The sequence below is a fragment of the Heteronotia binoei genome, chromosome 8 (genome assembly GCF_032191835.1).
Source record: "Heteronotia binoei isolate CCM8104 ecotype False Entrance Well chromosome 8, APGP_CSIRO_Hbin_v1, whole genome shotgun sequence".
Taxonomy (NCBI): domain Eukaryota; kingdom Metazoa; phylum Chordata; class Lepidosauria; order Squamata; family Gekkonidae; genus Heteronotia; species Heteronotia binoei.
Genome location: NC_083230.1, coordinates 29815692 through 29831945, shown reverse-complemented (window position 1 = coordinate 29831945; position 16254 = coordinate 29815692). Strand labels below are relative to the sequence as shown.

General features: G+C 41.8%; 1 protein-coding gene across 1 annotated transcript in view; it reads left to right on the top strand.

The window, feature by feature from the left end:
* CFTR (CF transmembrane conductance regulator) overlaps positions 1 to 16254 on the top strand; it is a 138877-nt gene that overhangs the window by 27030 nt on the left and 95593 nt on the right. The window contains exons 4-7 of the mRNA XM_060244846.1: positions 8134 to 8349; positions 9916 to 10005; positions 12300 to 12463; positions 15986 to 16111. Of these exons, the coding sequence (XP_060100829.1) occupies positions 8134 to 8349; positions 9916 to 10005; positions 12300 to 12463; positions 15986 to 16111 (596 nt within the window). The remainder of the gene's footprint in view (positions 1 to 8133; positions 8350 to 9915; positions 10006 to 12299; positions 12464 to 15985; positions 16112 to 16254) is intronic.

The window sequence follows — 16254 nt, the reverse complement described above, 5'->3', positions numbered from 1 at the left end:
GCGTTTGCTCAAAACAAATGTAGAAGCTAGAAGAAACCTTGAGGCAAGACAGAACTGTAGGCGGTATGTAATGTAGAAGGTAGTTTTGGAATGTGCACAAAGCAAGGATCAAATAGTGTAGAAAGGGCCACTGACTTTCATTGTAGTTTTTTTCTTACAGCAACTTGGGCACTTCCTGTTTAGCACAAAGGTAACCAATGAAAAACCTGGATAAACACTTGTATTTTATAAATGTATTTATTTATTTATTTGAATTTTTGACCACCCTTCCCAAAACCAGGCTCAGGGTGGCTCAGAACAATTATAATTACACTTTCAACAAAGTAAAATCAAATAAATAGTAAAAACATTACAGTTCCCTAAAAAACCGAGATGGTGTCAAATCATAGTGGTGCCACTATCTCACTGAAGAGGTGACAGCAGAAGTGGAAGTGCGAGTGCCAAGATGAAACTGTTGCTAGCCTCAACGGAACACCTGGCAAAACATCACAGCCTTACAGGCCCGGAGGAATGGCAATAAGTCCTGCAGGGCCTGGATGGAATTTGGCAGAGAGTTCCATCAGGTTGGGGCCAGAGCAGAGAAGATCCTGGCCCTGGTCAAGGACAACTGGATGTCTTTTGGACAGGGGGCCACCACTTGATCACCAGAGTGCAAGGCTCTCTTGGGGGTATACCAGAAGAGGTACTCCCAAAGGTATGTGGATCCCTAGCCGTTAAGGGCTTTAAACGTCACTACCAGACCTTGAATCTGATTTGGTACTCCACTGGAAGCCAGTGCAGCTCCCACACCACAGGGAAGATGTGAACTGTGCACAGGGTCGCTGTAAAGATGCAGGCTGCCACATTCTGCACCAGCTGGAGTTTCCAGTTCAGCCTGAAGGGTAGACCAGCATAGAGCGAATTACAGTAATCCAGCCTGGAGGTTACTGTTGCATGGATTACAGTTGTTAGGTCAGGGTGAGACACATAGGGAACCAGTTGCCTGACTTGGCAAAGGTAAAATTATATTTAATTGTTAAAATTAAATGTAATCATGTAGAATTGAAAGGCTCAAACAGCTCAGTTTTAAAAAATGATTATGGATCATTAATAGAAAATTAAAAAGGTAATCCCCTGTGCAAGCACCAGTCGTTTCCAACTCTGGGGTGACGTCGTATCATGACGTTTTCATGACATATTTTTTACAGGGTGGTTTGCCATTGCCTTCCCCAGTCATCTACACTTTCCCCCCAGCAAGCTGGGTACTCATTTTACTGGCCTCGGAAGGATGGAAGGCTGAGTCAACATGGAGCTGGCTATCTGAACCCAGCTTCCACTGGGATTGAACTAAGGATGTGAGCAGAGAGTTCGGACTGCAGTACTGCAGCTTTACCACTCTGCGCCACAGGGCAGAAAATTAGAAAATTAGGACCAAACTAATCCATTATTAGTCTCCCTCTCTCTCTCTTTTTTAAAAAACAGCTAATTAGTAGACACACATTGATACTTTGAATTTTGGGGAATGATCCATGATGAAGATGCCTCTTGAGTAACTTAAATAGCTCCCATGGAAAAAAAAAGAAAAGTATAATTGCTGTACCTTTTCCAGCACACTAACTGAATGACAGCTTCAGAGGAGCTATTTAAATTATTCAAGACATATGGGAGGAAAGAGTTATATGCTCCCTCCTCTGACAGTCCTTTCCTAATCTTTAAACCAGTTGTGAGGTGCTAATTAGCTTTTAATCAACTGAAAAATATTCTAATCACTGATCTCTGGTTTTGTGTTTAGTTTGAATCTTAGTTAACTGATATTTCTCTTTCATCTTGGAAAATGCTTTCTTCTGTCATCTTGTTTATGCCTGTTCCCTCTTTTGTTATATAGGACATATAATACATCATGTACTGGCCCAAACTTGGGCTGGTTTTGTGTTTGTGATGCCTTCCCTGAACTTTTAGTGGACTTGTGGCTGATTCAACTGTTTGAAGCCAGTCATTTAAACCTACAGCTGAGTGGTGTGGGTCTGCCGGTCAACTGTTCGGTTTAAATAGCTGGCTGGCAGTCATTTAACCTTTTGGTTTTGCTTTTCCTCTACGAAGAGCGTTGGAAACAAAACTGAAGGGTTAAATGGCTGCCAGCCATTCAAACCTAACAGCTGACCAGCAGACCCACCAGGCTGTTAAGTTTAAATGGCAGGCAACCATTAAATCTCTCAGTTTTGTTCCCTCCCTTAAAAGGGGGGGGGGAGCAGAACCAACTGGTTAAATGTCTGAAAGCCTTTAAACCTCTTGAGTTTGCTTCCCCCCCCCTTGAAGCCAAGGGAAGCAAAACCAAAGGTCAAATGGCTGACAGCCATTTAACCCTTCTCAGGCACCCCCCCCCTTTCTTCTGGCCTTTGCAAGCTGTAGCTGTGGGAAAGGTGGAAGGGAAGTCCCTTCCAGGGTGCCTCCCCCTTTCTCCAGCCAGTGGCTTGCCGTGTCTGGGAGAAAGGGGGAACTGAACTTGCCAGACTGGCTCAGTTCATATGCGGCCCTTATGGGTCAGTTCGGTTTAGAAGCTGCCCCAAACTGAACTGCTTTTGGGGGGTTTGGGACTGTCTGCATATAGATATGCTTATGACTGACATGGTCTTGCTGTTGGGAGACAAGCAGACACAGAAGAAGGAAAAATGTCCACACAGTTTTTATCACATGCAATTAAATAAGCTATTGTGATCATTTTTGAGAGGAAAAGTAAAGAAAGAGTGACTCAGAAGATAAACTACTAAGGGGGAAGTTTATCAGTAGAGATTGCCACGGAGCTTGCCACTAAAGAGGACAGTGATGATGACTGTTTTATTGAAGTGTTGACTTATACTAAACACGTTGCTGGCTCACTGGCATGAGGAGTCATTTGATTTCATGCTTGCTAACCCATTCTACTTGGTGTTGTTCCTCTTAAGAACAAACAGCAGGGAAAATTTTGTTTGTATACTGGCAGATAGCACAACAGATTGTGGGAGGAAGTAGGATAAGTGCTGTATTGGCCTGCCTGCTCATAGCTCACATCTTCCCTGCAACTTTTCCAGTTACAGGAAGGGTGGAAAAGCAGAAGCAGATATTCTGCTTGTACAGACTGACATATAGGCAGGCAGCAATTCAAACTGGGAGAGGGAAATAGAACCAAATATTACATGTACTTCCACTGCTGGATGCCAGACATGTCTTCATGCCATCCTAATTTGTGTGCAGTGCAATCAGTTACATATGAGAAAGACCAAGAGTAAACCTGACGAGACAAAGAGATCAAAGATGGTGATCTGAGATTTCTGTAATTTTCATTAAAAGGAACTGTGAGAATGCTGGTTTTGGGATGTGTGTGGATCTTTCTATTCTGTTTCCCAATAAAAATATCTCCTAGCTGCTATCATCCACAAGTGGGACAAAAGGCAGGAAACCTGTTTTAGCGAATTAAGTGCGAGGCCTAATTAACTGTCCCATAGTTTAATTAAACTAAATTAAATTAGATACGATGGGGGAGATTCTTGTGATATGAGCCCATCTGTTGAAAGAAATAGAAACAAAAATGATTATAATAAAGAAAATGAACACAATAAAAATAGAAGATTATAGTCTCCTTTAAACTGGTTCTGCCTCACCCCCAGTGTTCATTCTTTCTCTTCTTTCATTGTCTGTTCCCTGATTTTCCCTCCCTCCCCATCCCTGCTCCTTCCCTGTCTCTCTCCCTCTTCTGTCCAAACTAACTTTTTTCTGTTTTTGTCATCCATTGTTGGACACTATTTTGCATTGCTCTGGCACTCCAAAACTCTACTCAAGGTTCTGTTTATATAGCTGATACTGTTGTCGGGTTTATTTTAGCCCCTATGTTAAAAATGCATATTTTCCTGCAAACCTGGGGTTTGCAGATATAGAGGTTATTCAGAATGTAGAGCTTAAAATATATTGTTGTAAGGGTTAGGAATGGGCAGAAACCTGCTGATGAACTAAAGTTTGTAAAAAATGTTGGCCTGTTTGGGGTTTGCAAAGCAAAATTTATGAATTGAAGAACTGGGTCAAACCATCAGGTATTTTGGGTGAAATTCATGGTGGCTCATGACAATTTGTGAAGAGCAGAAAGCCATGTTTACCCCAGCTTTCTGCTCTTCAAGAGAAGCAGCTGAGCAGTGGGAGCTCCCCACTGTTCAGCTGCTTCAGAGCCATTTAAACCCTGTCTTCAGCTTTCCATGGCTTTTCTCAGGAAGCAGAAAGCAGGGTTTAAATGGCTCAGAGCCATTTAAACCACTGCTACTTTGTTCTGCCTGTGGCTTTCTATGGGGAGCAGAAAAGAAGGGTTTAAATAGCCCAGAGTTCTGCGCTCTGCAAAAAGCCGTGGGGAGCAGAGATCAGGGTTTAAATGGAAAGGGTGAAGCCCCTTTCTGCTGGTGGTGTCTCCCACAGAGCTGATATCCTCCTTACCCTCCTTTCTGCTGATGGTGGCTTCCCATGACTAGCTGAAAGTAAAGGGGGAATATCTGAGATCTTCCCTTCTTCCTTTCTCCTGGCGGCAGATCCCCAAGGCCAGCAGAATGAGAGGGGAGGAAGATTTCTCTTCCTGGGAGATTTTCCCTCCCTCCTTTCTGCTGGCGGTGGCTTCCCAAGGCCAGCAGAATAGAAGGGGGGGGAAGATGTCAGATCTTCCCTCCTTCCTTTCTGCTGGGGGCAGCTCCTTGAGGCCACCAGAATGGAAGGGAGAATGGTCTAAGATATTCTCTCCCTCCTTTCTGCTGGCAGTACCTCCCAATGGCCAGTAGAAAGGAAGGGGTGAAGATCTGACATCTTCCCTCCCTCCTCTCTCATGGTGGTGGCTCCCTGCAGCCTTCAGAAAGGGAAGGATCTTCCCTCCTTCCTTTCAGTAGGTGGCAGCTCCCCTCAGCCAGCCAAAAGGAGAGGGGTGATCTTCCTTCCTGGGTGATCTTCCCTTTCTCCTTTCTGCTGGCAGTGGTTCCCCACATCCAGCAGAATGGAAGATCTTACCTCCCTCCTTTCTGCTAGTGGTGGCTCCCCACGGCCAACAGAAAGGAAGGGAGAAGGTCTAAGGTCTTCTCTCCTTCCTTTCTACTGGCAGTGGCTCCCAATGACTGGGAGAAAGGAAGAGGGGAAGATCTGAGATCTTCAGTCTCTCCTTTCTGCTTACAGTGGTTCCCCATGGCCAACAGAAAGGAAGACAAGAAGATCTCCCTTCTCTAGAGATCTCCATCCCCCCGTTTCTGCTGGCCTCGGTTTTTCGGCTGTCTTGTGCAGTACTTTTGAAGGTGAAAGGAACTGCAGAAGACAACTCAAAACAGCTGTGAGACAGCTGTTTTTTGAGCTGTCTTCTGCAGTCTCTTCCAACTTTAAAGGGACTGTACAGGACAGCCCAAAACAACCTGTCCTCCACTGCCAGCTGTTTTCCTGGCTTTCTGCAAACCCCATTTAAAGGAACTGTGGTCCCTATCAATGGGGTTTGCATGGCCATGAATCAAACAATCTGGTTCCATTTGTTAACAAGCTTCCCGGCTCATTTCAGTTTGGGGTTCAGTCTGTGGGCTGCAACCCACCATATATCCTGATCTGAGCCACCTTTTCCCAGTCTGTGTCCATCCCTAGCAAGGGTTCTTTTAAAATTTCTTGAATGTGATTAAATCTGATATTAATTGTGAAGTCTTAAAACAGATCATAATTGCAAACAATCAGTGTATTTGAACTTGCATTTGCATTGAACACAAGAAACTCAGAGGAGACCACTGGATAATATTGTTGTTCTTGGAGTCTCCTCTTTCTTCCTTTCACTTTTGAAAAATAACTTCATTACAATGTGGGGGGAGGGGAAGTCTAACCGGCTTAATTACAAAAATTAAGTGCTTGTCTTGAGTGTAGCACTTCTTTTTCATTAAAAGAAAATGACACACCATTTTCACTACTGAAATGGCCCTGTGTTTTGGTAAATCACATACCATGTAATTAGTTTATACAAAATACCCCAAATTTCCCCAAAGGAACATCAAAGCCACTTAACAGGGATTAATATGGATTAACTATCTTTTGTATATTGTAAGAGAAATTAAAACATAGCTAAACTTTCCCACTATTTAAATGCACATTTTTCTGTGGAATGGTAATCTAATTCAATGTCACTGGTTGTACTTAAGGAGGCAAGTGATAATTATTTCAGACCATAGTGCAATCTGAGAAATTTGCAGTCTTAAGAACTCTTTAATGCGAGTAAATCTCATTAAATAAAATTGGACTGATTTCTGAATAGACATGCTTAGTATTGCTTCCTTGGGAACCTGCTTTCCCCTTTCTCAATGAGCAAGTGCAGTCTTACTAGAAATTCATTTTTGTTTACATTCAGTGCTCATGAATGACCAAATTCAGTATTCAAGAATTACCAAAATTGTTGATCTGAGGGTCTACTTAGTTATTTTATTTATTGTTATTTATTACTTTCCATTTCTATCCCACCCTTCCTGAAAATGGGCTCAGGGCGGGTCACAACAATTAAAAAAATTACATAATTTTAAGACAACTAGCTAAAAACAAAGAGACAGTCAATTTCCAAATTAACAAATTCAGATGATGGCCAAGTCAAAAACCTAAACCCTGGCTGACACAAAACAGATTACAGTAGTCAAGATCAGTTTCTGCTCTGAATAGAATTCTTAGTATTATAGTCTTTTTTCTACATCAATTACATGGAGATATGGAGTCAGCTTTCATTAGGAAAAAAAGTACGGTAACTTTCTAGCCCGTGGAAACATGAACATCAAAGCACTATTCAGTTTTGCAGTAAGTTTTCTATCCCTTGCTATCCCTGGTTAATGACTACCTCATTCAGTCCCTGTGTTTTTCTTTGGAAACCACTAAAAATTTTTTTAGCGTGAATTGTCAGAGTTACCATTTTAAGTTACTGTGCACATGCAAAGTGCATTTAATTTGTACTACAGCTATAAGATATGGAATATAGTAATGCAAACCACCATCAGTACTACTATTTTTGTTGTTCAGTCGCACAATCAAGTCCGACTCTTTGCGACCCCATAGACTAAGTTACTCCAGGCCCTCCTGTCTTCCACCATCCTCTAAAGTCCGCTCAAATTCATGTTGGTTATATCAGTAACGCTGTCCAGCCATCACATCTTTTGCCCTCCCCTTCTTCTTTTGCCTTCTGTCTTTCCCAGCATCAGGGTCTTCTCCAGTGAGTGCTCCCTTCTCATTTGGTAGCCAAAATATTTGCACTTCAGTTTCATTAAACGTGCAAATGGGAAACAACCTACAAAAGAATAACACGTTAATATTTAGGTTTCATATCTAGTACATGTGGATCTATTTCATTATTTACAAAACTTTGCCCTGCTTGTCTGCCAGCTTGAGTTCACTTACAATACTACCTACCATAAAACACAGAAAATGTCAAAACACAATTAGGTGTTGTATATGTATTATGAATGAGTATTAAATATTGGAAGTCCTATATATTACATTGCAAGTTTTCTCTGCTTTTCTCTGTATTGTAATGTGTTTATAAATATGTAAAAAAATACAATAAAGACACCAACCAAATCCTGAATCAGTGCTAATGCACCACCAATTAATCAGGGGAAAGCCTGCTGAAATATAACTGCTTCACCCAGCTAAGATGTATTCTGGAGAGGGAGCTTAGGCCAAAAACAGCCACTGTGAATGATGACTGAACCTTCATTATTCAGACCAGATGAAAAGAGCATACCAACAAGACCAGCTGTTCAGTTAAATAAACAAACATGGCTAGACCGGAACCATATATCCTATATACTTGCTATACAACAGTAAACAATAAATGAGAAAAGGGGGAACGATATCCGTGGGAAAATTAACTCATAGTTACTGGTATTGTTGAATTTAACAGGCTTGGCAAAGGTAGTGATTTGGGTCACAGAATTTCATTTATTTGCCAGTCTGACGCAAAGGCTTTGTATAAAGCATTACAAAAAGATGTAATTTCAGTATACTAAAACAAATGCAATCTATAGTGGATGAAATTTTTAAGCATTCAACAAAAGTAAAGTATAAAAATATTAACCTAGATTATCAGTGGAGTAAAGTATTGCTGAAAAAAAAAATGACAGAAGCTTTTCACTTTTTCTTTCCGTACAGGAAGTTACTAAAGCTGTCCAGCCTCTTCTATTGGGAAGAATAATAGCTTCCTATGATCCTTCCAATTCACTTGAACGATCAATAGCTTACTACTTAGCCATAGGACTCTGCCTTCTCTTCATAGTTCGAATGTTGCTTCTTCATCCTGCTATATTTGGCCTCCATCACATTGGAATGCAAATTAGGATAGCCATGTTTAGCTTGATTTATAAAAAGGTAGGTTTTTCAAATTAGTGCATGGGAGGTCACAGATTACTATTGTGGTTTAGTCCATGCAACTTCCAATTAATGTTTCTCTTCACTTAGTCTTGTGTTTTTTGCCCTTTAAGATTTTATTTTTTTTAAGATGTTACTTTGTAGTTTGTTTTAATCTATTGTGTTATTATTGTACTCTGCTTTGCAGAGCTTTATTTTTTAAAAGGATGAACTAATGCTCAGTATAATTTGACAGAAATTATTTCATGTAAAGACTACCTTAATTATAATGTTAGAAAAGTCATATATTTATTTGTCTCACAACATTTGTCAATAAAAGTAAATGTCTTCTCACTTTCACCACTGCATTTGTCCAGTGTTCTGGTAAATCATACACTGCCATATGCAATTATTCCGTGCAAAATGACCAAGATTTCTCAGAGGAAACGTCAAGCTTATTTGGTGGAATATGCTTATATGATTCTTACATGAGATTTTTGAAATTCTTTGTTTGCTGACATTATTCTATATAGCAAAATAGAGTATATATGAATAATGCGAAATCTTGCTTTACATACAATCCTAAGCACAAGTTGCATCCTTCTAAACCCAATAGAGAGAGCCAGTTTGGTGTAGTGGTTAAGTGTGCGGACTCTTATCTGGGAGAACCGGGTTTGATTCCCCACTCCTCCACTTGCACCTGCTGGCATGGCCTTGGGTCAGCCATAGCTCTGGCAGAGGTTGTCCTTGAAAGGGCAGCTGCTGGGAGAGCCCTCTCCAGCCCCACCCACCTCACAGGGTGTCTGTTGTAGGGGAGGAAGGTAAAGGAGATTGTGAGCCGCTCTGTGACTCTTCCGAGTGGAGGGCGGGATATAAATCCAATATCTTCATCTACCTCTCAGGGTGTCTGTTGTGGGGGAGGGGAAGGTAAAGGAGATTGTGAGCCGCTCCGAGACTCTTTGGAGTGGAGGGCGGGATATAAATCCAATATCTTCTTCTTCTTCTAGATATAGAAGGGTTTAACTCTGCTTAGGATGGAATTGTTAATGCATATAGCAGCAGATGCATGGAATGATTATTTGCAATACAGCTAATGCATATAATAAAACAGACTACAACAGAATTAACAAATTTTTTGTGTATGGACAAAATTGAGATCATGGGTGTCAAATTACTTATGTCTCCACTGCCCAAAATCTGCCTTAGTTTGCTTTACATTATGCACTCTATTAAGTTGCCCCATTGGCGGATGTGTCACCCACTTCCTGATCTACCAGCCCTTGGGCATAGCTTACACCAGGGAGTTTTGTTCTTCTTAACTTGCCATCATGTTTTATACCATTGGCTATATAGATTTTAATGTATACATTGTGTATTATTTTAAACTGTTTTTATCTGTCTGTTGAGTTCATGCTGAGATCACTTGCAAGGAATAGAAATCTCAAAAAATAAATAAAATAAAAAGTATAATATAAGGCAATTAACATCGTTATTCAGTTAGCAACAACAGTGTGTATCTGACAATAACTGTCTTAACATTTTTATTTCTTCCCCTTTGATCACTTAGCTATTTGCTCTCTTTTACAGACCTTAAAATTGTCAAGCAGAGTCCTAGATAAAATAAGCACTGGACAGCTCGTTAGCCTTCTTTCGAACAATCTGAACAAATTTGATGAAGTATGTTGGTGCTAATTTAATCACTTATTGAATTTCTTTAAAAAGAGCAGGTACCTACAGAATTCATAATATTCAAAAATGCTGTGCATCTCCAGCACAATGTTAACTGGCTGCAATGGACAGTTCTGGGATTTTATGTCTTGTGCTAATAACACTCCCCCCATTCAAAAATCCTTCGCAGTATTAGGGTATGTTAACAGAAATTCTAATTACCTACTGCCCCAATATCTAGACTTCTCAGGTTATAGCTTGTTTATGTATTTGCTCAAAACATTTATATTCCACCACTCCTGGTGCTGTACATGGCTTATAAAGCAAAACCTGGCAGAAGGATAGGCAATAGCCGGTTCCTGGTATTCTGTGAAGGCTTCTAAATCACACATCCAGAGCCTGTGAATATGCGTCTTTTGTTGTGTGTAATGCTCAAGTCATCCCTTGTTTGCTGCATTCCATCATGATTTACAATATCTAGGAATGTGTCTGTGATGGCATTGTTATTGTGGCCTTGTTATATTCATGGAAGATAGACAACAGCAGCACCATGTATCACAGAATGGGCTTCCCAAAGGCTAGGGCTGATGCATTGGGCTGATGCGTTGGATACTCTTTTAGGAGAGCTCTGCACATGGGAACAGCTTCATCTGTGTAGCCATCCTAAGAGGTGGGAACCATCCTGAAAACTGTGGTTTGAATTTTCCCATGTACTATTCCTATTTTCCTACACAGTCCAGCCTCTTCTAGGCCTAATCCTTATTTATTTATTATGTTGTAATTATACTTTAATCTCCACAACTAAAATCTAACAAATTCTTTTTTGCACCCCATCCCATATAACAGACAGTTTGCTAATATTGCTAGGTGCTCATAACCATAAAACCAGGTTATCAGGATGTGGCACCAGGGTGCTGAGGGTCACTAATTTAATTAAATCAGGGGGAAGGGAGAGGCTCAGTAGCTGCTGCTGGGCCCAGTGATAGCCCTGGGAGCAGAAGAAGAGACAGCAGCAACTTCTGGTGCTCAGCTCTCCCTCCTCTCCTTGCCACCTGTGCTTGCCCACTTCCTTGCTGCTGGCCCCACAAGCAGAAGAGGCAGTGGCATGGTAACCTCTCCCTCCTCACCCCCCTGAGTAGGCTTGCCAATCCCCAGGTCCCAGCAGGGGTTCTTCTGCTTTCCCAGACTCCTTCCCGCCCCCAGTCAGCTGGCCAGCGGGGGGAAGCCCCACCCCCCACAGGACCATGTGCTTTTGAAGGCTTCAGTCTCCGATTGAAAGGCTTCCTCTTGGGATAGCGTGTCTGTGTTACTTTGAAGAAGTTGGCAGCAACTCGTGAGTAGAGACGCCAATCCGTTGCTTCAGAGTCACCAGAAATGAGCGGGGGGGGGGGGGGGGAGGGAAACGTCTGCTGAGCACTTCATTATTCCCTATGTGAAGATCGATTCTCATAGGGTATAATGGGGAATTGATCTGGAGGTTTCAGGGGCTCTGGGGGAGCTGTTTTTTGAGATAGAGGCACCAAATTTTCAATATAGTATCTAATGTTACTCCCTAAAGTGCCCCCCAAGTTTCAAAACGATTGGACCAGGGGGTCCAATTCTATGAGCCCCAAAAGAAGGTGCCCCTATCCTTCATTATTTCCAATGGAAGGAAGACATTTAAAAAGGTGTGCTGTCCCTTTAAATGAGACGGCCAGAACTCCCTTGGAGTTCAATTATGCTTGTCACACCCTTGTTCCTGGCTTTGCCCCCAATGTCTCCTGGCTCCACCCCCAAAGTCTCCTGGCTCCACCCCCAAAGTCCCCAGATATTTCTTGAATTGGACTTGGCAACCCTACCCCTGAGCTTTCCCCCTGCAGACTGAAGAGGGAAGGCAAGCCAGGCAGTTGAGGTGAGGATTTCACAGTGCTTTCCAAGTTCCACCCCCTGAGCTGCCAGCTGCCTGGGAAGCTGCAGAAGAGGAGGTGTGCAGCAGGAGGAAATGAGAGCTCACTTCATCTTCCATCACTGGGGCCCCCCCAACAGGCAAACGGAATGCTTCTGGGATGACATGAAGGGATGCTCCCATTCAGAGTGCTGCCTGCTCTGGCAGGGAGGGTGGGATATAAATCGAACAAAATAAATAAATACATTTTTTAAAGGGGGCAGAGCCCCATCTGCCCCACCAGTGGGATATGGCCCTGCATAAAACACCTGGGAAAAATTGTTCTGCTGTTTGTAGAGCTCCCCCAAGGAGTCATATGCTTTCATGTTGTTTTCTGAGCACAGCTTCAATATTCAGTCACTGTGGGGTTTTTTTTCAGGGTTTAGCCTTGGCTCATTTTGTGTGGATTGCACCTTTACAAGTTGTGCTGTTGCTGGGACTCCTCTGGGAAATGCTGGAGGCATCAGCATTTTGTGGACTTGGCTTTCTGATCCTCGTTGCCCTTTTCCAAGCCTGGCTAGGACGAATGATGATGAAATACAGGTGACAAAATTGGTATTTCTTGTAGATATTAAGATTTCTGCCATGCTTTTTGATTCTGGGTAAAGAGGGTTAACAATCTAGTATAAAATGGGACTTTCATATTGCCTGAAAATACAAGCTATAGACTGCAAGCAGAACCCATTATTCGATTGTGCAGCCATGTATTGTAGTTTCTTTGGACCGTCAAGTCCAGAGTAGTTATTACTGTATTTAATCTTCAGAATTTTTTTTCATTCTTGAACTCTTGGCAAATATTAAATCTTTCTGCAAACTCAAGTTTTGAATGTAGTTTAGGGAAGTTACCTAGGTTTGAAAATATGCATACCTCCAATTTCTGGATAATCCCGAATCTTCATAGTCAGTGAAATTTACTACTTTTATATATCGCCATCTTGCCAATTAACTCAAGGTGCTTGCCACATAAAATAAAAGAATGTAATCGAATAGACACAAAAGACTTCTTCAGACATTACAATAACATGTTCAAGGAGCCTTCCAGCTGTGCAGAATAAGAGCATGCACTGCCATGTTGTGTGAACAGAAGGAACACACTTATTTACCCTGCACATACAGCTTCAGTAGATGTTTTTTCACAGTTCATATTCACACATTACAAGTTAGTATGTATACAGGAAAAAAAAAAAGTCTGTTGCCCTGTTCTCACACATGATATATGCTCCCATAGCACACAGTTGGTAGGCTCTTGGTTCTGTAATATCTGTCACTGTTAACACTTGTAACCTCTGAAAAGGACTGATAGAAGAGAGATATGCTACAATATCTGGAATGGCCATTTCAGAAAAGGGAAGAGGTTGGGTGGGGTTGCAAATGCAGTAGAAGACAGAAATAGGATACAGGATGACCTTGACAGGCTGAAAAACTGGGCTAAAATGAATTTTAACAGGGATAAATGTAAAGTTCTGCATTTAGGTAGGAAAAATCCAACCCATGGTTATAGGATGGGGGAGACTTGTCTTATGCGTGAAAAGGATCTAGGAGTCTTAGGGGACCATACACTGAACATGAGTCAATAGTATGATGCGGTGGCTAAAAAGGCAAATGCAATTTTGGACTGTATCGACAGAAGTATAGTGTCCAGTTCACGTGAAGTGATGGTATCGCTTTACTCTGGTCTGGTAAGACCTCACTTGGAGTATTGTGTTCAGTTTCGGGCACCACATTTTAAGAAGGATATAGACAAGCTGGAACGGGTTCAGAGGAGGGCGACGAAGATGGTGAGGGGTCTGGAGACGAAGTCCTATGAAAAAAAGTTGAAGGAGCTGGGCATGTTTAGCCTGGAGAGGAGGCAGCTGAGAGGTGATATGATCACCATCTTCAAGTACTTGAAGGGCTTTCATCTAGAGGATGGTGTGGAATTGTTTTCCGTGGCCCCAGAAGGTAGGACCAGGACCAGTGGGTTGAAATTAAACCAAAAGAGTTTCCAGCTCAACGTTAGGAAGAACTTCCTGACCGTTAGAGCGGTTCCTTAGTGGAACAGACTTCCTTGGGAGGTGGTGGGCTCTCCTTCCTTGGAGATTTTAAAACAGAGGCTAGAAGAGGCTGCCCCGTGGCGCAGAGTGGTAAAGCTGCAGTACTGCAGTCGGAGCCCTCTGCTCACAACCTGAGTTCGATCCCAGTGGAAGCTGGTTCAGGTAGCTGGCTCCAGATTGACTCAGCTTTCCATCCTTCCGAGGTCAGTAAAATGAGTACCCAGCTTGCTGGGGGGAAAGTGTAGATGACTGGGGAAGGCAATGGCAAACCACCCTGTAGAAAGTCTGCCGTGAAAATGTTGTGAAAGCAACGTCACCCTGGAGTTGAAAACGACTGGTGCTTGCACAGGGGACTACCTTTACCTTTTAGATGGCCATCTGACAGCAATGAAGATCCTGTGAATTTAGGGGGAGGTATTTGTGGGTTTCCTGCATTGTGCAGGGGATTGGACTAGATGACCCTCGAGGTCCCTTCCAACTCTATGATTCTATTATTCTAAGAGCTGATTGGTAGTCTGTTTCATCTAGGCTAATGGAGATGGTTTCACTGTCCCAGTTTTCCCTTGGCTGCAACCAGGTTGTCCAGTGATGGAAAGAATTCTGTGAAGGACAAGGCAAATGTCCGTTAGCTTTCTTTGAGCCAGTGAACAGTGACTTCTGAGGCATCCAGGTAGAATTAAAAAACTGAAACGCCTCAAATATAAAGTTTTACAAAGGTCTGCTGAACAACAAAAATGTTCAAAAATTGGGGGAAGCAACTGTTTTCCCCTAGGAAAATGAAATGTTTGCACTTGCAGATTTGGATTTCTGTGATTTCTAAGAAGGAAAGAAAGCATGCCAAGTGTAATCTTCCTAGTTTATCTGCAAGCTAATAATTTATGTTTATCATTATATACAGAAATGTGAAAGCAAATATTTGGCTTGTTAGTTAAACTCAGGGTGCCCTTAAAACCTTCACCTCCTCCAAGTTTTGACCCTTCTTGTGTAGTTATGGATTCCAGAACACAACAGGAAGAATTCAAGAACTAGATATCTCTTTCTTCTCTTAACTTTCTAACCAGCTGCCCTTATTCACCCCAATCATCCCTGTCCATTCTTGCCAATAATGCATAGTTCCTTCTGTCATTAAGTATAATATACAGTTTTTTCCCTTGGTCTTTTTCACTTTGGGACTTTTAATGCTAATTTCAGTTCCAGTGAATTTTACAACGTTTTCTTCTCATGCAGAAATCAGGACTGCAAAGTATTCAGTTTTCTTAGCAACTGAACTTTATATACTGATGTATCATTAGTATTAGAGGCTTCATCACTCCCATATTAGATCCGGATTCTATCAGAACGAGGAGTAAAACTGAATATACTGTAACACCACTAATGTTTGATCCAGGTGGGCAGCCGTGTCGGTCTGAAGCAGCAGAACAAATGTTGAGTCCTGTGGCACCTTTAAGACCAACAAAAAGTTTATTCAAGGGCAGGGCATGAGCTCTTGTTTACACACACACACTTTCTCATATAACTTACATTTCTATGTATCTGAGGAAGTGTGCTTAAACACAAAAGATCACACCTTGAATAAACTTTTATTGGTCTTAAAGGTACCGCTGGACTCAAAATTTCTTTCACCACTAATATTTAAGTGCTCTGTCTTCACAATGTGCCCTATCACTTACCTATCACATACAGTTCTTCTAGAAAATTATGGGAATGTGCTTTGTCTTCACTGGATCATACCTTAAGAGTTTTGGAGATACTATAGTGTCAATGCAACTACATAAATTGTGATGTTGGAACAACAAGGGTATTTGAACAGATCATTAGTAATGTATGAGGGAGGTCCTGTTCAACTGCTGGCTTGCAGGTGTTTAGGATCATAGTGCTATTTCCAATTAGGATACCCTCTGTATTACCTGCTATTTTTTGTGCTTTAATTAGACCACTCTTATTGGCAGTGTGGCATTCTTGGGTAGTGCTGTGCTTAGTGTTATTCCAATGGGATAAGTGCTGAACATAACTGGGATTCTTTGTTTTGCAGAGATCAGAGAGCAGGAAAGATCAACGAGAGACTTGTGATCACATCAGAGATGATTGAGAATATACAGTCTGTCAAAGCCTATTGTTGGGAGAATGCAATGGAAAACATGATTGAAAATCTGCGACAGTGAGCATACATATTTGTTTCCTCAAGATTTTGCAGCTAATCTCTATGCTGTTGGTTTATTTGAAGGTTACATTAATCAGTCAGTCTCTCTGTAGGTCAATGAGACACTATCACTCAGCAGTGGAGAGATTCCTCCATGCATC